Source organism: Pezoporus flaviventris, unplaced genomic scaffold (genome assembly GCF_033815535.1).
Source record: "Pezoporus flaviventris isolate CSIRO_AGI_PZ_B2104156 unplaced genomic scaffold, CSIRO_AGI_Pfla_v1 ptg000041l, whole genome shotgun sequence".
In the NCBI taxonomy this organism is placed as follows: Eukaryota; Metazoa; Chordata; class Aves; order Psittaciformes; family Psittacidae; genus Pezoporus; species Pezoporus flaviventris.
The window spans coordinates 7,561,717-7,583,703 of record NW_026892589.1 but is presented as its reverse complement, the minus strand read 5'-3'; the positions used below and the strand labels follow the sequence as shown (position 1 = coordinate 7,583,703).

The window sequence follows — 21,987 nt, the reverse complement described above, 5'->3', positions numbered from 1 at the left end:
AGGGGATTGGTTTCTTCAGATGGGTTTTAAAAGCTAAAAAACAAATGACAGTTTATCATCTGCTCCTGCCCAGCAGAGCTGAGGCTTACACTTCCTGGGGAACACAAGACCAAGTGGCCAGTCACCATTTCTCAGAAAAAAGTTCTGGATTATTTTTTATTGAAAGCTCCTTGTAGCTTGCTTTGCCTAGTCAAGCATTTGTGTGAGGTGAGTCTGATGGTGTTATTTACCGTACCCTAAAGGCTCGGGATTTCACACATATTTTTACGTGAGGATAACTCCTTAGTTCCTGCTAGGGAAGTGGCTACATACCACTGAATAACTCATCCTACTTGCCTAGTGCTGGTTTACAAAAGCTGTGCACCATACTCTCTATGTGGGGCTCAGAGGCTGGCCAGCTGCACTGTACACCCTAAAAATACACATTTAGAAACTAAACTGTAAACATTTATTTCTAACATCCGGTAACCCAGATTATCAAGTGTCCTAAAGAGATCCTGTTTGAGTGCAGGTCTGTAATTATCCTGCTGTGCTCAATTTCCACCCCCCTTGATGAGGATAGTCTTCAGCTGTGGGTAAAGACCAATGCCTTCAAAGAGGCCATTATAGCTTTCCTGGATAGTTTTTCTGTTCCTTAAGGGAATTGACTGAGAGCATTAACTCACCTGAGGGCGGCATGGACGTCACTGAGGAGATGCCTCCTGAGTTAATTATGTGGTAAATCGCTTTAATTCTTTGGGTTATCTTCACTTAGGACTGTTTTAACCCTAAGTATTTTTGTTTTTATATATATAAATCTCCTCTGATAGGTTGCTTGCAGAAGGGATGGCAAAGTAGAAATGTTTTTTCTTTAAGTCTGTTTATTCTAACTAGAGTGTGGAAAAGAGGAAGGAAAATGGGTCTCCCTCCTGTCTAGAAGTTGTATTTGTATGTGGCTGCCACCAGGTGAAGCTCTCTTCACTGGAAAGCAGGACCAAGGAATGAAGGTGTTAAAGGGTGGCCAGTTTGGTCAATGATACAGCTCACAGTGTCCTGCTCTACAGAAAGTAATGTGTTTGGGCAAGGGAACGCAACAGAACTATTTTCCTTTCTTTCCCTCTTTCTGTTAACCAGTGTGTCTGATGTGAGGAAAAGCTTAGTATGTCTCTTACGCTAGCATAGGAAATTCCTGACCAGCCTGGCCTTCTGGCTAATTTCCTAATCAAGTGCAGGGATACAGAATGTTTTTGTTTTGTAAACTGTGACAGAAGTATTACACAGCCTGTCCTGGGGCATGTGAGCTCCTTGGGCTGGTTGTTTCCCCTCTTGTGGGAAAAAGAGAGCACTGGAGAGTATTGACCTGGGAAAGGCTTTAATATAGACTTGTGATGGATGTGCTCTGTCAGGCGCTGTGCGTAGGGGTTGAAGAGGTGATAGCTAGACCTGAGACTTCTGAGCTATCATCTCCTTTCTAAACAAATAACCAGGAGAGAAGGAGAAAGAGCTAAAATAAGAGAACTTATTGAACTGGTTCAGGTTTCTGTGTGTGTATGTTTGAAAGGATCCTACTGCTTTCACTTGAAGTGCTTGACTATTTATTTTTAGAGCCTACACTGTTAATTTTCACATCAGCCTGGTGAGACAGTTAACCAGCTTTCTGAGGAGCTGAGTAACCTTCCTGACCACTTGGTAGTGGTGTGCAAGAGCAGATCTGACTCCTAGATCCTTCAGTTGTTGCAGGTGATGATTTTAAAGTGTTTCCGAGGGCTGGTCCTACTGCCTACTGGCAGAGTTCTGCATCATTGGCTGTTAGATCCAAGGCAGACTGCTGCATTTGCTCTTATCAAATCTGGGAAGATGCCTGCTCAGATCACAGCCCTCATTGTTTGGTGGCAGTTCAGCTTGAGGGTTAGGAGAACTGCCTGGCTTGGTCACTACCTTTCGTGTAAAGTGGGCAGTAAGCATAAATGGACAGACTTGACTAGTACTGCCCAAGGGGGGCATCCCGTGGCTTGTTAGAGATGTCAGAGAACATTCCTACCTGTACTCTGTAGGTGGTAAAGCTCAGCCCGCTAGTGCCAGGTCCAGCAGAAATAATAAACACTTCATCGCTCCCAGTCTCGGTGGTCACTGCAGATATGGAGGAGGGCACATCTGGGTCAGTGTCCTGAGGAGACCGTTCTGTGCTGCCTATGCAGGAAGTGACTGAGAAAATAAGATCAGTAACAACTGCTTGTGAGAGTCCAAAACATCTGTTCCCAACTCCTCCATGACAAACCCTTCCTCCTTCCCCAGACAAGCTAGAGCAGGCTTTGGCTGCCTGTCTCACCTGCCAGAATAAAATTCAAGCCAACAGTTTGCTCTCCTGAAACTGCAAGCCCTTAAAAACAAAAGGGGAAGAACACCCTTGCGTCTGCTTTCTAATAAAGACAAACCAAAACTAAAATCCCTTATACTAAATATTCAAGGTTGTGCTGGGTATCAGAAACTTGCAGATTTGCTTAACTCATTCTATATTTGTATTTACTCATCCCTGTTAATATTAGGAGCTATGCTTTTTTGCTTAAACCCTAGTGATCCTGTTCCTACAGGAGCAGCATTATGCTCTAGGGACTACCACAGGGGTGTCTGTCTGCATGTATCCTTAAGGCCTGTACATCTATATCTGGTCCGTGTTAGGAGAACTCTGGCCACAATGTCATCAATGACTTTTCCAAAGAAGGAGATTGGAAACTGTAGTGGTTGGGAGCACAGAATTAGCTTTTTATGAAGATATCCTTGCGTGTATATAATGGTTGATTGATGGTTTAGTGGGAAACTGATGGTGTGTAGCAACATAACATGAAGAAGCTCCCTGTTGGCCTTCACCACTGGTGCAATTTATGTGTGGTGACTCAAAATTGCAGCAAGTAACATTATCTGCAGCTTGGCTGGAGCCTTCTTGTTTTAGAAACACACTGTGAGCTGAATGTCACCTAAAGCACTGTCATCCATAAAGTCCTTCAGAAAAGACTAGCTCCGGGAGTCAAAGTTGACCAAAGCCAATCTAAGCATTGTAAACCTCATCCTTTCTGGACAAGGTTAGGCACATGGCAGGTGAAATTCTTCCGTAATTTATGGATCTTTATAAGTTGCTTGTAGCAGCCTGAACCTGACATATTTGCTCTGCTAACCCAGTGTCTCTACAATGCCATGTGCTATGACAGCTTTTGTTGGCAGCGTCTGGAGCTCTGCTTGTGCGTGCTCCTTGCCAGGGGAATTACCCTACCAGTGAGGGGGGAGAGCAGCAAGAGATAGCTTCCACAACAAAGGCTTTCTGCTGCGAAGTGGCTCTCCAGCTGTGCATGGGCAAGACAGCAAGGAGGACTGCAAGGAAGAAATGATCTGATTAACTGGCCAGGGCTACGGGGTGCACTGACCTGCTCCCATGGATGCCCCGCACTTACCCGCCTGCTCCCGGCTCACAGAGTGGTTGTTGTTTTCATTCTCCAGGCTTGGCACCACCAGCTGGAGCTCATTGATATCAACAGTGGAGTTCTGGATCCTGTTCTACAACTCAGAACATGCCCCAGTAAACATTGTCAGATAAACAGTGCAACAGCCAATATGAAAAAGAGAAACAGAAATTGCTGAAGGCATTAGCACTAACCTCCTGGTCACTGCATGTGTTGGATGAGCTCCTTTTGGGGCACATTCTCTGTCTGAAAAGAAGAGACAGAAACAACAACAAGCCCACAAGTAAGTTAAAGATGCACAGAAGAGAAGGTCTCACCTGTGCTCATCTTGTGATGGGGACCTAGCAAGTTATGAGCTCTCCTGCCTACAGGAGCATCCAAAACTCAGGACACCAAGGCCTGTAGGCCAGGGGAGAAAATGATATATTCATGCAGTGGAAAGTCAGCTGAAAAAGAGAAGGACCTCTCATCATCTTCCCAGAATCACTGCAAAAGCAGAAGCAGTTCAGACCTCTGCCAAGTCCTGCCAGGATCCCCCCAATCAGCTGCTCTTTCATACCAGTAACTAAATAGCAGGACTGAAATCCTGCCTTTGGTCTGTCTGTTAGACAGAATATTTCATCTGCATAGTCAATATTGTATGCTGGATTATATCTAGCAAGCAGAAAGCATCAGATGTTGTGCATGTGTATGAACATTTTATTAAAAGACAGCACTATGGCAGATGATTACTGGGTAAGCATGCCTCTTGGCTGGAGGGAGGCACGTTCTTAACCATTTTTTCCATGTTTTTACTAAAATTGAGGTTATGAAACAGCTACTTTTTCGTCACAAAGAAAGGCTGGCGGTAATGAACACTATTATGACTGAAGCAAGTGTATTTTGTCTTTCTGTATAGCAGTTCTCCATGGGGCAGTACAGACGCACATGGGAGCATTAAGGTGCTGAACAGATAGAATGTGGCCCATGGTACAGTTTTCCCTGCTATCTGTGCTGCTGGCTGGCATTTTTGCTCTTGTTCGGAGGGTTGATTTGCTTCAAGGCATTTAATCTTCTCCATGAAAGCTTTTTTTGGTTGCATGATTTCAAGGTTTTGGTAACCATATTCTTACTGATTTTTTTTAAGAATAGGGGCTCAAAGGCCACCTGATGAGGCTGGACAGGAGCTGGTGTCTGCTTCATCTCAGGCGTGGTGTGTTTCGTTTCTTCACTGGATCTCTTAAAAATGCTTATTGAGTGACAAGTGAATTGAGGGAGGAAAACAAAATGTGACACACCCCCAGCACTGTTCCAGTGAATCAGAGAAGACTACAGAAAAAGAGAAGAGAGAGTTGGCACTTGAGAATTTAATCCAAAAGAGATCAGATGGATAGCTGTTACTCCAGGAGTCACAATGGCATCAGCCAGGTGTTGGGTTTGCAGGAACCTGGGGCTAAGGCAGGGAAGGATCTTCCTTAACAGACAGATTTAGGAAGTGGGAGCAGGGAAAGGCTTTGAAGTAGGAGTAGTGTTGCCTTATCAAGCAAGATAAAACCAAGTAGAAAATACTTCAGGGTGGAAAATGTTTATGTAAATATTCCTCAGGTGCACACCAGAACCATGCCAGCAGGAGTGACCTGGCAAAACATGCCTCAGAACAATGAAATAGTGTGGTGGTCAAGGCATTCAGGTAGATGGTAGGAGAACTACACGTAATTCCCTGCTTTCTTCACATTGCATTCATTTTTTTTAATTACTTCCCCTCCTCCCAGCTCTTTCCTGCCAAAACCCATGACAAAAATTTAATCAAATCTATTCCTTTGAAATATTCTTGTTTCAAATAACTTCCATGTTACAAGCAAATTTGTTAAAATATTCCCACCTAGGGATTAAAGAGCACAAAGGAAATGTTCTCCTCTAAGAAAACACAACTTAGCACATATTTCTTCCTCACTGAACATCAGGCATTGGCAACCCAGACGTTTTAGTTATCTGGATGGTCTCACTTCTGGGTTTGCTATTTGAACTTTTAGCATGACTTAACAAACAAAATGTTCAAGTTCTCAGAAATACAAATAAAAATGTGTTCCTTAGATCCTTCTATGCAGCTGTCCCATTTAGAAAATATTCATATTCTCAGGGACAAAGCTGAAAGGATGAAATATCTATTTTAAATTGGCTCAGCAACTGACAGCTATGATAAACTGTGGATAGACAGGGCAAGTTCTGCATTAAGAAACTGAAATACCTTAGATCTATTTGGTGCCTCTCCTTGCCATTCTTTAGAAATGTGCTCTACAATATTAATCAGGCACCGTAACTACCTTGAAATCCACAGTGCAGCAGCATAAACCAAAGAGATGGTAAGGTATCTCTGGCAAAGATGTTTTCTATGTGAATATGGTAGGTTAAGGGAGAATAAGAGAAAGAAGAGTCCTGTTCTCCCCAACATTTCATTAGGATTAGAACATGATAACTAGCTGAAATGTCCCCATTTTAACTTTTTCTTTCCTCATCACACTTTGGGTATTGTGTTTGATTTCCACTGAACTATGTGATTTACTGTTTACAAAACATACAAAGGGTAAGAGTCTCTAGATTCAGCCAACAGTTTAGGTGGAAACTTGAGATGGGTTGTTTTTTTTTCTTCTATTCAGAGCTGCTGCTATAGAACCTACCAAGATACATTAGTTTGCAGGACTGGGGTCTTAGTCTTTCTTTAGCTCATTCTCCAGCTCATTCTCATTGGACTAAACCTCTCATGACACGTTGCAGTACCTTGCCAGGGAGATTGGCAATTGTGGTTTAAGCCCATCTGGTTTAAGCCGGTAAGTCAGAGCAGTGTTCAGCTCATAGATTTAAAACAGACAACATGTGAATACACCAGTTTCCATCATTTAGAAGAATTTGTAATTGTGTAGAGGGACAGAAATGGAGGATGCAGCTAAGATAGGCAGGGAGCAAGTTTTGGGTTGTGCCTAACATGAGGATGGCAGAAGAAGGGCCTGGTTTTAGCGCAGGAGTGATGAGGATTCTCTAAGAAGGCATTATATGATGAAGCAGAATTTTAGCCCCAGGTAATGGTGAGGCTGCATGCAGTGATTGGCAGGGTAGCTTGCATGGAATGAGATGGCAGTGCATGATGACTTGAAATAGCTGCGGGGGGGTGTAATTGGAAACAGGTCATTGGCAGGCTATGCAGATGTAAAATGCAGTTGCAATCCATGAGTTGCAACCATCAAGCAAAAGTCTGACTGCATTGGACAGGATTAAAATTAAATAAGGTGGACATGTCTGTTGTTCTTGGGGCTTGGGAAAGAAAGTAAAAATTACCCCATTACTCGAGCCAGGCCTCTTGGCCAAAAGTAATTAGAATTATTGGCCAACTAACAACTGAAGCTTTCATTCCCTCCCCAAACAGCAAACAAAAGCTGCAGTGTGGCAGAGACTTGGAGTTTCCCCAGAGAGCTTTGCCCTGGCTGAATGCAATGAGCCTGAGCAGACACTGCTGACGACTTGGTGCATTGGATTGGCGGTAGGTGCCAAGCCCATCCCGGGCCATTTCTACCCCTGGCAAGGCAGAGCCTGCTACTTTTAGCCTAGCAAGAGCAGCATATAGAAATGGGGGGGGGGGGGGGGGAATACAGCTAAACCTGGTACCTGAGGAACAAGTAAAGAACAAAGAGAAAAGAAAGTGGAAGGTAAGTTTGCAAGGCCAAAAGCCTTAAGGTTACTATTAGCACCCTTTGCAATGTCATGCTCCAGCCAGGACAAGCATTACCATGCCTCAGAGATGTGGTCCCATTTCTGAGCATGCTGCATTGTTAAAGTATTTTCATTTCTCCCCTCAGCCCACCCCTTGCCATTCTGACCTCTTCTGCAGTGAGGAGACACTGTGGCTAATATGCATTTGACACCTGATTTCAAGCCCTATTTAGGGCAAGAAGCATCAAATAGAGCTTCGTGGGCTCAAACTGAAAAAAAAGTTTAGATGTGCTTAACAGCCTCTGTCGTCTTATTTCAAGCTGCATTAAAAACCCACAGCTGGGAAGTATAGGTGAGCTCTGACCAGTGCCAGCAGTTCTGGGGAAGGGACCGAGATCCTTGAAGCAGTTAGCACAGTAAAGGGTAAAAGACAACTCTTCCAGTGCAATACAAGTGAGATCACTCAGCACAGGTCATGGCACCACTTCCACATGTGTCATATCATGCTTAAATACTTTAAGTTTGATGAGAAATAAAGTATTGTTATGAAGGCCTCCTTGGAATAGCATGGAGGCAATATAGGCAGCTGGGATAGTAAATGGCCTTTCAAGAAGATAAAGGACTAGGGATAGTCTCTATATACAGTCAAGAGCTGACTGAGGTGTACCTTCCTTTTAAAACAAGAGACATAGAGCAATGAAAAAGCATAAACGCCAGCGTAAAAAGTGAGTCTAATCCTGGTCCTGCAGCATAGGACCCCAGCAGGATGTATTTGCAGTGACCAGAACATACAAACATTTGTATGAAGAGAAAAAATGCATTCAGTTCTTCTCTGTTGGTCAGCGAGAGCAGAGTATTACTTTTGTAAACATCTGACAAGCAAAAAGCCAGATTGTGCATGTGAGCAGCATGGCCTGACTTTCCAAAGAGGCTACAGAGAGTAAAGTTCAGCCAGTAAAATCTCAGATTGCCAGTGTACTTCTTGGTTTGAATAATACTCTACTTCATGGATAGTTACAGTGAAATTAAATAGGGGTAATGGAGCAAGAACAGCCAGCTCAACATGTGGATCAGCCCAGACTGCTGCCATGGTGAAGGGAGCATGTTTCTCTTTTGAAGATTGGAAAGGGTATAAAAATGAAGTGTTTGGTTTCTGGAAGACATTTTCCACCAGACGTTTTCCTTTAGAGCTAGCAAAAAATTGTGGTCTAAATTAATGTTCTGCAAGTTCTTTGAAAAGGAAAAAGGTTAGTTAGATGTAACATATGCAAGTTTAACTCTTACAACTATGAAAAGCTCAGACTCTGAAAGCAGGAATTTCTATATGCAGCAAGAGAGAGTATATTTAAGCCTCACCACCTTGCCCACATCCTCTTATACCCAGTATAATGGCCTACATTTTATATTTATTCAGCGAGAGCTACAAAAGCAGCCTCCAAAAGGACAAGGAAAGCAAAATTCCTCTATCAAGCTAACCTCAAGGACTAGGAGTGGCTGGGAAATCCTGACACCTTTTGGGTGGGAGGATGCACAATAGATGAGGCAGGGGATGCAGGAAGAGTGAAGACAGATGAGTTGCATGCTGCCACTGGGAAATGAGTGCTATTACTAATACCCAGTCCACCACAGTGGAACCCCTGTAAGGAACAGTACTTGTGTCAGTCTACCTGATGTTTTCATTGAAGTCAAAATGTTTGAAATATGTTTATTCTGACAAAAACCTGGGGAGCTTGGGCTCTGTTTTGAATTTGTTGGAAGGGAAAAAAAAAAAAATCACTGTTTCTACAAAAATGTTTTCACTAGGGAGTTAGTTGGAAAAATGCAAACATATACTGAGGTAGAGAAGCTTTCTCCTGAGCAATCTAAGGAAAAGAAACATATAAAATGAAAGCAATTGACTGGAAAGGGATATTTTTGTCACTGGCTTGTTTTAGCCATTTAACTAGTTAGCATCAGTACATGAAAATCAGTAGCTCAGCCTGACCATCAGCTCACTTGACCATGTCATTTCAGATGACATTTGGGGGACAATGACAGGTACTGCAGTATGGCACTCAGCCCTTCAGTAGTCAAAGGATGTGCAGATGACTGCTTAACACATGAAGTGTATTGCAATTAAAATGTCTGTGCAGTCTTTTGGATAAAACATGCTACAGACTGGAAAGTACTGTAAATCTTAATTCTAAGTGGCAATACTTTTGTTATTGTGTACCTTTCTGCAGAGCATTAGTGATGGTTAGAGGCAAACTGGAATCGCTGTGAGAAGATGCTGTGGCTGTCAGGTCAGCCTGCTCAGGAGACTAGAGGAAGAATGATCTTTGTTCTGTATTTGTTAGTGTCCCAGAACTGAGGTTCAGAGGCAGCACTGCCACTGAAACAAAATAATGCCCAAGAAAGTCAGCACCCTTCAGGTATTTGTAGAGGAGAAATAAAATAAATTTGAGGCACAGAAGTTGTAGAACTAGCAAAGGAAACTAAAGCACCTAGGGCAGGAGTAGTGACTGGCATTGATCTCCACTGTATCCACACACTACTACGTCTAAAGGACAGCAAGCATTAGCAGAGCAAAGGAAACAAAACATTGTTTTCTGGTCTTTTTCCTTAATGGATAATATCACATGCTTCAAAGGCTCAGATATTCATCATCTTACCTGCAAGTTATGTAGAGTGCAAAGAGCAAAGCAAGTGCAAAGAAGGCAATCCCTGTTACAATTGCCAGCATCATCATATTTTCCTTTCTCCCCTGCCTCACAGCATCTACAGTGTTGGGTTCGGTGATGTTCTTGTATTCAAAGAGCATTGCAAAGCCTCGGCCTCGGTCTGTGGTAGTGATCAGTTCCATGATAACCTCAACCATTTCCAGAGATGAACCAAAGACCATAGTCTTGTTTAAAGGTGAATTTGGTCCACAGAAGCGAGAGGAAAATGTGATGAGATCAGAAACATATAGTACATCATGGGGACATATGTCCACTGCTGACTGTGGGCTGGAGGATACTTCCACAGGCAATTCTGTTGTGGGAAAAGTCTGGCTCTCTACTGTAACTTCAGCTCCCTCACTAGCAGCTAGATGGGCCAGCAAGATTTTCTCCTTCAAATCTGTTTCCAGGCCATTGGTATTTTGCTTCTGCATTGTGGCACTGCCAGCCACAGGGAATGGCAGTTCTTCTGTTTGAGCCTTGGTAATTGCTTTAGGTTCCTTCATCTGCTTCAACTGGTTTTCTTCAGATGCTTGTTTGGCTTCATCTTTTTTTGAGGTTGTCCCTGGAAGGTCATCCAGGTGACTAGGAAGGTCCTTTGGCTGATCTCCTGTGCTGCTCAGATTCTGAGCCACCTTTGACATCCAGGTCTGGAGGGATGGTTCTGTAGTATGGAGATCAAAGTCCAGGTTTTCCTCAAGAGAAGGAATGTCTCTGTTTCCTGTTTTAGCGGGGGCTGAAAAGCCATCCCAGGGGGTTGGAGTTTCACTAAAGCTCTCAAAAATGTCAAAGTCAAAAATTTCCAAGATAAGATGGGTTCTCATGGGAATGAAAAACTGCCAAACACAGTGTGTCCCTGGGTAGTAGTTGTTTGGAAAACCTGGTGATAAAATCAGGCCTCTTTCCATCGATTCTACCACTGCACCACAGGAATAATACACCTGGGAAAGAAAACAAATAAGCTTACATCTTGCCAGAGATCGTATCCAGAATGCAGTCTGCTAGACCTACTGGAGGTTCTATTCCTTCCCTTCAGGGACTCATGCAAGATATCCTCAAGAAAGGGGAATTCAGTAAGCTCGTACAAGTCTATTTTCTACTTTCCCATTTGGAGCATTAATCTAATAGGTCTTGTATGGCAAGCCACTCCTAGAGACTATGGAAGTGTATACTGAATGATCAACCTCCACAGAAATATAACCCAGATGAGTAATTCACATTATAATCACTTTCTATTACTGATCATAGTAGCATCCATTTCTGCTGCTGGCTAGCATACAACTTTTTGACCACAGAGATTTGTTGCCCTAAACAGCTGGTTGTGTGATAAAAATCTTGAGAAGGTAAAGAAAAACTGTGTCACCATAGCATCCTGAACTCTGTTATTTTCATTACAAAACCATTTCTTTAATGTTGAAAACCCAGACCCTTGGGTTGATGATTACCCATGATTCATACATCCAACTCACCTTCTGTTTCAAATTCAGCCTTATTTACTTCAGTAAGCAATAAAATCTGGGTGGTTTTGATGCAAATCAAAATAGTGATAGCAGATACCAGTTTTCACTAGTAAAATAGCAATCAACGTGCAGTTTATGTAACACAGCAATAATCCTATGTGACATTTGCTATTTCTTCTTTCTCCATAAATAGTCTGTGGACTCCAAAGAGGAAGGAAGTCCACAAATGGTGGCACTAACTACCATGCTGCTTCTTCTCTAAAGGTACATATGGCTGCTTTCACACATCATATTTACAACTACCTTCTCCCAGAGACACTCTAAGAGTTTTTTTTTCAAGACTCTTCCATAAATTTGGAGAGCACAGATCCCCATCTGCACCCTGGGCAATTGGTTTTGAAATGAGGAAAAATAAATCAGAAGTACTTAGGTCACAAACCTTGTCTTGGAGCATGGTTTTACAAGCATTAATTGGAAAAGAAAGGGAATGCTTTGGGTTTGGTGGGGGGGGTTTATTGGAAATGATTTGTCATCTTGGTCTGTTATCTATTTAAACACAAAGGAAGCTTGGCAGTAGAACAGACAAAGCTTATGAAGTCCATATAAAGCCACAAGGATCAAAATACTCCAGATTTTTTTTCTTCTCTTAGTCCCTCCCCTTGGCTCATATTGAAATGGAAAGGGAAAAAAAATAAAATGTAATGCCAAAGGTTAAAAGTCCTTAAATGCCTTAAATGAAAAGAAAAAGCCAGACCTGTTTTGCAAGGGATGACCTTTTTTTTCCAGCAGGTGCTGTTCATATTCTGTGTTATTTCAGGGTGGATGACAGTAAAAAAGGACAAAACCATCAACATGGGTGGAAATTGTATTCTATATTCAACTTGAAATACAATCTTTGAGTTTTAAAAGTATAATTTAAATCAAAGCTTATGTTAATTATAGTGGGATAAACTACAGGCTTCACATTTAAGGCACCTGGGCTGGACTATGTCTTGAGGTCTCAAGCGGAAAAGAAACTGTATTCATGTGCCAAATACATATTATTCTCAATCTAATGCCTTAGAAGTTCCACAGCATGTAATACCAAAATAAATTAATATAAATTTACTGATCTGTTCCCTAGGATGTAAAATTTTTAAGTTTAGTCTGAATTAGCTAATTCATGATAAAAATCCAGGTGAAAATAGCAAAATTTTATGTCAATTTAGATCCATTTGCTAATTCACATCAGAATTAGTTACCTTTGTTGTCCCTTGGATTTTGCTAAAAACTAGCTGGTTTGCAGTGAGTATGCTGCTCTTCCCTCAGCAGGAGGATTGCTCCTATACTAGGAAGAAGGAAAGAGGGCTTAACTGTGATTTCTCTCATATTCCTTCCCTATATCTCAGAATATAGGGAATATAGTTTAGTAGGAGGTGTCCCTGCCCATGGCAGGGGGGTTGGAACTAGATGATGTTAAGGTCCTTTCCAACCCTAACTATTCTATGATTCTAATATCAGTGCAGACTTCACAGAAGCACAGAATGGTTTGGGTTGTAAGGGACCTTAAAGATCATCGAGTTCCAACTCTTCTGCCACAGGCAGGGACACAGACTTGCCTTTGTTCTGGAATATCAGTGCAGAATTACCTTTGTCCCATGATAGTCTTTTGAGCTCACATTTAAATAAGATATTTGTATAGCAAGAAACAGTAAATAATGCCAAACTTTTCAACTAAAATATGTACCCAGTTTTGGAGCCAGAATGTGCACCAGAACTGCTGCTATTGCAGGGTGGTACTCCTGGATGTGGGAGGATTACAGATTGGCCCAAACCCCCTTAAATTAGCAGTGATCGAGGGTTGAGATTTTATTTTGAGGAATATGTGAACTGATCTAGTTGCCTTTTTTCAGACACTGAGAAGGCGCTTGGAGGTGTTCACAGCTCCACCTCTACTACCAGAAGACTTTGTTAACACCCAAAAGCAGCATCCATCAGCTCAGTGGATCATGTGGGATTAATCACCAAAGTGCTGAATGGGTAAGCGCACCCTCCATAAATCCCTTGCCCCCGCTCTCAGGATAGGCTCCCTTTCCTGCCTTCATTTTCACTTGAATATGTCATCATTTGGAAAGAAATATCTTGCAGACTCTCTATATATCCAAGGAGTCTCAGGTTCAGACTCAAATGCCTCTTGTTCCCCTACGAGCCATGTAGCCAGCAGTTGGCTGCAGTATCTAGCTGAATCCCAACAGGTATCCTGCATCATCTGGGCAGGAGGGGATCTGTGCAATATGGCTGAAAGGTCACAGCAGTGGAGGAATTATACATTTGTTATGGCTTGGGAGACTGAAAAGCTTCAAGACTTGCTCTGACACCAGGAAAAAAACCCACAAGGGACAGAAAATGCAAGATAGGTCCGAGGGGGGGGAAGTTTTCTGATTAATTTATAATCCACAACTGAATTACTGACAAAACTGTTCATTTGAATAATGCATTATGAAGGCTGAGTTTCATCAATTAGATACAGATGTTCCTTTCTGCAGCAAGTTATAGATTCGTGGGCTCTTGACAGAGGCACGCAGAAAATTTGGCACACTTTTAATCTTTGTAAATGACAGGTTGTTGTGCTTTTTAAAAACAACATGATATATGCCCATGCCAATTAGGTTAGTTATGAGCAGGGTGAAACAGATTACCAGTCCTGTTCATCTGCTTTTCAGTACTTCACATTCTGTCTGGGAGTCCCAAATGTTTGCAACCACTGTGTTGAGATGAACCTCCTGCCTACTGTGGTCAGACATACCCTACCTGTCTTCTGAGTTAGGATAACTGGGGAACAGCATTTCGCAGGTTCCAGAGAAGTACTCAAATCTCAGCTATAGCTTGTTGGCCAGAAACTCAATAGTCGGATATTTCAGAACATGCCAAGATGTTGCATTTCCCCTTTTCACACTACACAGCCCACTCGGAAGCTTAAATCTATGCTGGTTACTAAAAAATGCCCTATTGTCATGCATTTACCTCCTCCTGTGCTGACATTCAGACTCTGTAGAAACGAGTAGTTAATACTGGCACCAGCTTTGAGCTACTTAATTAAGATACATATATTTAAGGAGTAATAAAGCCTCTGCACCAGGAAACACAGGGCTAAGGAGTACAAGAAGGACCTTGTGTAGGGCCTCATAGGTGATTCTGTCAGTGGTAGGATGAATGCTCTGCTGCTCTCTGAAGTGTAGGTTTGCAATAAACCCATGTGTAATGCAGTTGTAGAGAGCCTGGGAGTTTTTCTTAAGCATAAAGCTATGCTGGGTTGGAATAGATGTGGCCACAAGTGACTGCAAGCCATTGTTCAGAAATCTCACCACAAGCATCAGTGTCTGCTTCCTGAGGAGCACCATCTCTCAAAGATGCGAGCAAACCCTTGATAGGTAGAGGTGCAGCACAAAGCCAGGATGTTATTTCTTCAAACCGGGCCCTATACACCTGTGTGCATAGAGCTCTCAAGAAGCAGGTGGCACTTGTAAAAACCACAATTCCCATGCAGGAAAGCGAGAAAATAATTATTTTGGCCAGATGGGAGTTTATTATGCAGCCCAATCAAGCACAAGAAAGAGTAATCATCATCATCTGAGTAACATAACCCTCAACTCTGTTCTTCATTTGCACAACATCTACAAATGTATCCCTGGAGCCCCTCTGCATTATTCCAGTAGGAATTTCATCAGGGAACCAACACATTCTAATAGAATCCCACTCACTACAAGAATAATTTAATTAGTACATTTTCTTTAATCACAATTACTGCTGAAGAAGGCACCAGATGAGCTAAATCAGAGGCATGCACATAAGCAAGCTCTTAATTTTGCCAGGACAGGACAAGTTCTTGCAGCACCCTATATGAAAGCCAAGAGACCCTTCGTGGCTGCTTCCACCAGAGCAAAGCCATACTCAAAGCCTCTAGGAGGGTCTTGCAAAAAGCCATGAATGGCAATTTGTGGCAGCCTTGAGCTGGCCCACAAGCAGTCTTCAGTGATGGGTACCAGCCTCTGCCTGAATCACTAGAAGCAGTCAAGCGAGGCTCAGTTTCTTAAGTTTCTCTGTCCTGCCTCTAAGAAAGAACTGCTTCTGGCATGAGATGATGCAGGGAGCCCAGAGGGAATGTGGAGAGGATGCTGGGACGTGTACCTGCTAAGAGAAGGTGATATGGCTATGTGGTTTAGCTTGTAAAGACATAAGTCCTGCTGAAGAGAAGTGGAAACAAAGTGATGCAAGGTCCTGGCTAGGGAAACCCTCAGTCCATTTGTATTCAGTTTTTGTTGAGGCTCAAAAATGTGAAGTAGTGAATTTTCTTTATTCATGTTAATACTGGTTACAAGAAGCAGCTCTTTGCAGCATCCTGGAGGATGCTGTCTTGCATCCCAAAGACTGTTTATTTTTAAAGTGTATTTATTTCAAGGAAGATGAAAGAAGGCATCCTGTCTTGATGTTTGTCATTCCCCTGTGAGTACAATCTCAGATTCTCTGGCTTGTGACCTGTCCAGTGTAGTTTATTTTCTTATATAATGTACTCGCCCAGGAAATGGCAAGTTCTCTTGGTGTGTACCCCGAGTCAGAATGAAAGCCTCAGCAGAGGAAACTGGAACTAAGCCACTGCATTTCCAAGACACCATCAGGGGCCAAGCCACACACTTCATAATGATACCCAGTTGCAGGCTTGCAAGGAAACAGTGTGCAAAGATCATAACCTATTTTGTCCTTCTCAGCTTCTGTACATTTCTCACATGGATTTCCAGTTTCAGGCAAACTTAAAAATGTCACTTCCACTTCTTTTTAGAAATGACAGGGAAGGAATAATCCACTATACTCCAAACTGAACATTTAAGAGGTACTGCATTTATTAGCTTTTTCAGGAACAGATGGGTATTATCCCCTTATCCAAGTTAAAGGCTTCCTTTTGGTCTCTGCTTGAAGATATGTACTAGATTTAATGCTAGAGTAATGAGTGAAAGTAAGCATAAAAGCCATTTATGCAGACATTAGGCCCTTTGAAGTGAAAACAGTTAGTTATGATCCTGTACTTTTGACCAAAGAATTATTTTGTTTTGTCTCTTCCTGTACAGTATCCCCCCCACACACACATAAATGATCCTTTACTTATTATTTTATTTATTTATAAACCCACATACAGTTTTTTGCTTCATGTAAAATACAAAATCCACTGCAACTGCCTGTTGCCAGAACAGGACTGCAAACAGTCTATGGCAGTTCTATAGTAACCTTATCTTGTCAGCCTACAGCTGGTTCAACAGCAGCCACAGAGGTAGGCAGTTAGTTTCTGGATGCATTGTGAGAATCCAGGATTGTTCAGTCTGGATGACTAAATTTAGCCATTTGAGCTCACTGTAGTGGGGTGAAAATCCAGCAAGTTTTATTTACATCCCTCACCTTTCCAAAATCTAAAACGTCTTATGTGCACACATGCACACACATGTGTGTTTCTCCCAAAGAATTGGCAATGCTTTGAAACTACCTCACCAGCTCCTTCACATTTTATTCTGCCCTGGGTACCTCTTTAAAGCTCTGTCTCCATCAACATCTTTGCAATTGCTCTAAACTTGTGGGGTGAGGTACAGTATCTCAGTTACTTCCCCCATCTTACCTCCAAAGACAGGAGGCTCATTCTGAGATAAAGATTACTTGGACTCATGAGGACATTTGAATAGAGCCAACCACCTGAGATGAAATCTGAAGTGGCCCAAACTTTCAGCCAGAGCAGAAAGAAGATTTTAAACTTAGGGTTTTAAAAAGAAAACAAGAAGGAAAAAGGGAAAGTGGTCATTCTACAATCCCAGTTTAGGGAGGAAAACCAAGACAAGTCTTTACTTGCTGACGTGGCTGCAACTAGCTGCAAAGCTACCAGAAACACAATTCTTGTGGTTCCCAGCGAAAGCTCCAAGTTCTCTCACAGTATTTCCAAGTTAGGGAAGTCTGAGCTTTTTGGATGCTCATCAAATACAGGATCTGAGGAAAGATTATCCCAAGAGTAAGATATAAAACTCCAGCCTATTAGTTGAAGAAGTGACCACATTTACTTCACTAGCTGACTGATCTAGAGATCAAAGCTGGTAGGACTTTTTCCAAGTAGAGGACAAAGTTAAATAGAAACTTTATAAAATTAGTGCTCTACTTAATTTTGCATTTTCAGCTCATCTTTGCATGCAAGGTTTATTTTCTTTCATTAGCATGAACTAGATACAGCAGTCGCACATCTAACCTATTTTTCTACCTAGCAGTACAAGAATTCCTGGAAGTGCCTTGGAATTCCCATTTCCCCCTCTGCCAAGTTGCCTTGGCTGTTTAAAGCATGAGACAACAGCAAAAGGAGACTCTCTCATCCCATTTTAGGGCACCTCTTCAAGTATCTCTGAATGATTGAAGGTAGCAGACCTGGCAGAAATAGATAAAAACATGAGATTGACAGAGTGTAACAAAACTTGCCAGTACTTTGCTTAGTTATTAGGAGAGCGTTTTCCCTGTTTCCTTTTTCCAGTCCTTAACTGTGATCTATTTGAGAATGATATACGAGAGTTCTCATCAATCATTAGAGTATCTTCTTTGCTGCGAGATCTCCCTTGACCTCCCAGTAACCCTCCCTCAACACAAACCCATGTACCTGCACACACACTTTATATTCACTCTTTGCTCCTTGAGCAAATTCACATAAACAAGCACTGAATAGGGTTCAGTTGTGGGACTCTGAAACTGAGCCGAGCATACATTTGCTTTTAACACATTTACGGCAACAGAGCAGTTGCACTCATGTTTTTAAACAAGGGTCTAATATTTCTTGAAGTGAGTGCAACCTGCTGGATTTAAGTAAAACCAAAACTGCATTTTTTAACAGATGCTCTGATATTTCAGTGGGGGGTAGTGGCAGTTCCACCACATAAAAGTGATTATGGATGTGACATTTCCACTCTGCGAATCCCATTTTCTCTTGTATTATATATTCTGACTTACAGTGCTTCTTGGCATACATCAGACAGCTTCACAGGGCCCTGTTTTCACACCTATCAGCAAGATTTATGTTGGTTTTAGTGGGACATTTGAAGAGAATAAATCTGCAGGTAGGAAGGGGAGGAAACTATGAAAGCCTGTTGCTGCAGGAAACAAGGAAAATATTGGTAGAAGAGTAGAGCAGGGAAGCAGGAATTCAGTGCAGCAATTAAAGCAAAGAATGCAAAATCTGAACGAGACTTGGAGGCCCAAATATGCCTCAGACTGTAGGCATGCTATTTTCTCTTATTCTTCCCATATGTGACTTTGCTGCAGCTGAGCCCTGAGCTCAAGCGTCACAACAGGATTGCTTGGAAGGCGCTGCTTTATTTCAACAGAGAACAGATCTCCTCACTTAGGAACAAAGAATGATCAGGGAGGGTGGTAATGTTTGCATACCTTTGGAAGACGCTAAATAGGCTCTGTCGGGATGGGAGGAGGCTGGCAGGGCTCAGGATACCCTCACCTGCTCTGGGTCTCCGAGGCCAGCTCCTAGTGCCTGCCCATAGACACAGCAGTTCCTACAGCAGCTTGCCAAACCGTTAGGCAGGCCATTGCCGCAACAAATCTCTGTGAATCAAAGCAGCCGCAGAAGAAGTGGCAGGAGAAGGTCAGCGATCTCATTAGAGCTGAGAGGCCCTGGCCCCCCAGCTACCGCAAGGTCCCAGCTTCACAGCTGCAGTGTATTTTGATACCTGGCCTCAAGCAGATTGCATAATTGCACCATGAGGTCACCATCTATCCCTCCTCCTTGATCCTCTCAGAGAACAGGAGGTGGGGAAAAGGAAAATCACATAAAAACAAACCCGGGTGCTCCAACAACCACCAGGCACAGCGACGCACTCCAGTTTCTGTGGAGAACAACAGACCTCATTTAACTCCAGAGATGCAATGCCTTTTTCTCCTTACAAAAAAATGCTTGTTCCCAGAGACACAAATAGCGGCTGTTTTCTGAACAATCATCCATGGAACAGCACAGCTTTCCATAGGATGATCAGCAGTATATGCAATGTGGGCATACATTGTACCTTGACATTTTGTGCTTGCGTTCAGAGCAACCAGGGGAAAGACAGCCTAATGCTATGCTGGTTTTGGGACACTCAGGTGAGAAAACCAGTTTATCCTTATTAGGCCAGAGTAACTGATGTAAGATTCCTATGTAAGGCAAATAATGAAGATGACCCAGCTCTGGGTATGGGGCTTTGCTGGCTAATTTGGCTTGCCTCTCTCCTGCAGAGAGAAATTGAGAGCACGAGTTAGAGATGGTCTTAATGGCCCTCTGAAAGGGTAACTCCCCCTGTCAGCCAGGGTGGGATTTTAGGAGGCTTACTGGCTAACTAACTCAGCTCCCTAAAGGTTCATAGCTGAAATCTCAGGATATTGGAAAGACAATGAAACATTCTTGCTCTTTTCCCCCATATCATAAATAGGCAGAAGTTTTAGTTCTCCTCTTTCAGTTCTTTAATTAAGAATGAGTTGGAGTCACCTACAAGGTGTCTTGCAAGTTACAGCTATGTAATTCTGTCTAAGTAGAGTTCTCTCTACTTACCCAGTTCTTTCTTTGATTTAGATTTTTCAGGCTAGAAATTAATATGATAAATAGTTTTTCTCTGGGCTTGGCAGCAGCCTGGTAGTCTATGGGTGTATTTGCTACCTGACAATTTCCCAGGTTGAACTTACCACCATAGGAGTAACCCTGGCATTCACCGATTATTCAGCAATTGGCAAGTAGAAGACACGCTTATGAAGGGGATAAAATATTGGTAGGAGCATCAAATACAGATAGAAATGCTCTCAAAGAGACCTAGGCCAAGGCATAGGACATTTCCAATTTTTTCTTTAATTTCACTGATATATTTATATCCAGGTGATTTTACTAGAAACTAGGTGCCAGGTCTTATTCTGAAGTCTTCTTCATCCTTCACTGCAGACCCACATTGCAATATTAATTTCCTCTTCTCATTTTGTTCTGAAAGGGACAAAAGCTAGATTGTTTTCCTATGAAAAATCCATCTAAACATGCAAATCCAGTTCTTGGAAAGACCCACTTAACTGTGCAATGTTCCCTTGGGGGCTATAACTATTACACTCATAAAGTAGAACTACATTAAGCAGAAACCTGTCACTAGTATCTCATAAATTTATCATGCTATGTTCGTGCAACAAATGCAAGTGAGACATGTCATTATGAGAGCAGTCTGAACACTGAGTTTTCTCTTTCAACCCAGCATTATCTTTTATGGCTAAGAAAACATACAATAGCTTAGATAACACCCACCAGGGAGTGCTAGAATTCACATCAACAACCAGCTTTTCTTGTGGTCTTTTCAGACTAATCCTTGCAGGGGAGAAAAAACCCAAGTGCTAACTCTTGTGACTGGACATGCAACAGACAGAGACTCTCCCAACAAAGAGGCAAGTTGCCAGATCAGATATGATCCTACATCTATACAAAGCTGCTATCCCTATTCTAGAGTTTGAAGTTTTGTTGTTTGGTGGTTTTGTTTGTTTTCTTCAGCAAATACCCTCATTCAAACATACAAAAAAATGTAAAGCTTTAGAAAGAGAAACAAAGCCATCATTTAGAGTGTCTCCTCAGGCAAATAATCGTGAATATGATGGGACCATACTAAATAAAAGTAAGGCAGTGTAATGAAGAGTTCAAGATGCCATGGCCATTTGCTTCAGGGTTTTAATAGGTCAACATAGGTCTTTTTTTTTTTTCCTACTAGAGCAAGTTCTCATTAACGAAGTGTACACAACACAGCATAGAAGAAATTAACAGTAAACGATAGGGTTGGTGAGAACTAACAGGGGTGATGAGGAAGTTTCCGGAAGATCAATCTGGTTTTCATTTTCTATAAATCGAACAGGCCAAAGCAGCTCAAATTAAAGAGTAGAAAACATGGTCAGACTCTTTGAACTTCTTGGTAACCAGATGAAATAATATAACAAAACAAAGCACTGCAGTAAAAGTTTGCTTGTAGAGTTCAGTATAAAAGTCCATTGAGCAAGTCATGTCTGTTCACAGGAATCTGTAAAACTAGTGTTCCCAAATTAAGTTTATATATATATAACCTCCCAGAGAAGTGGGAGAAATTTAAATAATGAAATCCATATGCAGCTTAGGTGCCTGAAACCACTTTGTTTTGTTTAGAAAGTACCAGAAACAGAAGAAAAGGGAACTGAAAGGCGATCCCATGCAAAGTCTGCTGGCTACTTCCCAGGAAATAAATTTGGATCTTTAAAAACAAACAAAAACCACATATATGTGTAAACTGGCCTTGCAAATAAAAGAGAGCTGTTTGTGCTCCAGCTGCATGACCCTATTGTTTCATCCAGACACTTCAGATATTTCACATGTTGGAAGTCTATTGTAGAAACATATGGAGAAGGAAGCACTCCACACGTGAAAGCCAAAACCTGCAAATATTCCTTATTGCCACTAGCATACTGTGGAGTTGTTGCTGCAACTGTTTAGGAACTGGGTTGTTGTTTCACTAAATGTTACTAGCAGGTGAGAGGGCTTATGCAGAAGACATGGATAGTGATCCTTAAATGGCAAGCAAAGAAAAACCCTCTCCCTTTCATGCAATATTTTTAAGCTCCTAAATAAGCCATTGCTATGGCTGAGGCTGGGCATACAGAGGTCTGTTAAGGCCTGGATGCACA

The 21,987-nt window shown here is 42.1% G+C and overlaps 1 protein-coding gene across 1 annotated transcript in view; it reads right to left on the bottom strand.

Moving 5' to 3' along the window:
- LOC133275653 (uncharacterized) overlaps positions 1-21,987 on the bottom strand; it is a 34,419-nt gene that overhangs the window by 5,260 nt on the left and 7,172 nt on the right. The window contains exons 2-5 of the mRNA XM_061465678.1: positions 9,770-10,758; positions 3,629-3,680; positions 3,426-3,528; positions 2,021-2,184 (exon numbers count right to left, since the gene is read on the bottom strand). Coding sequence (XP_061321662.1) covers positions 2,021-2,184; positions 3,426-3,528; positions 3,629-3,680; positions 9,770-10,758 — 1,308 coding nt within the window. The remainder of the gene's footprint in view (positions 1-2,020; positions 2,185-3,425; positions 3,529-3,628; positions 3,681-9,769; positions 10,759-21,987) is intronic.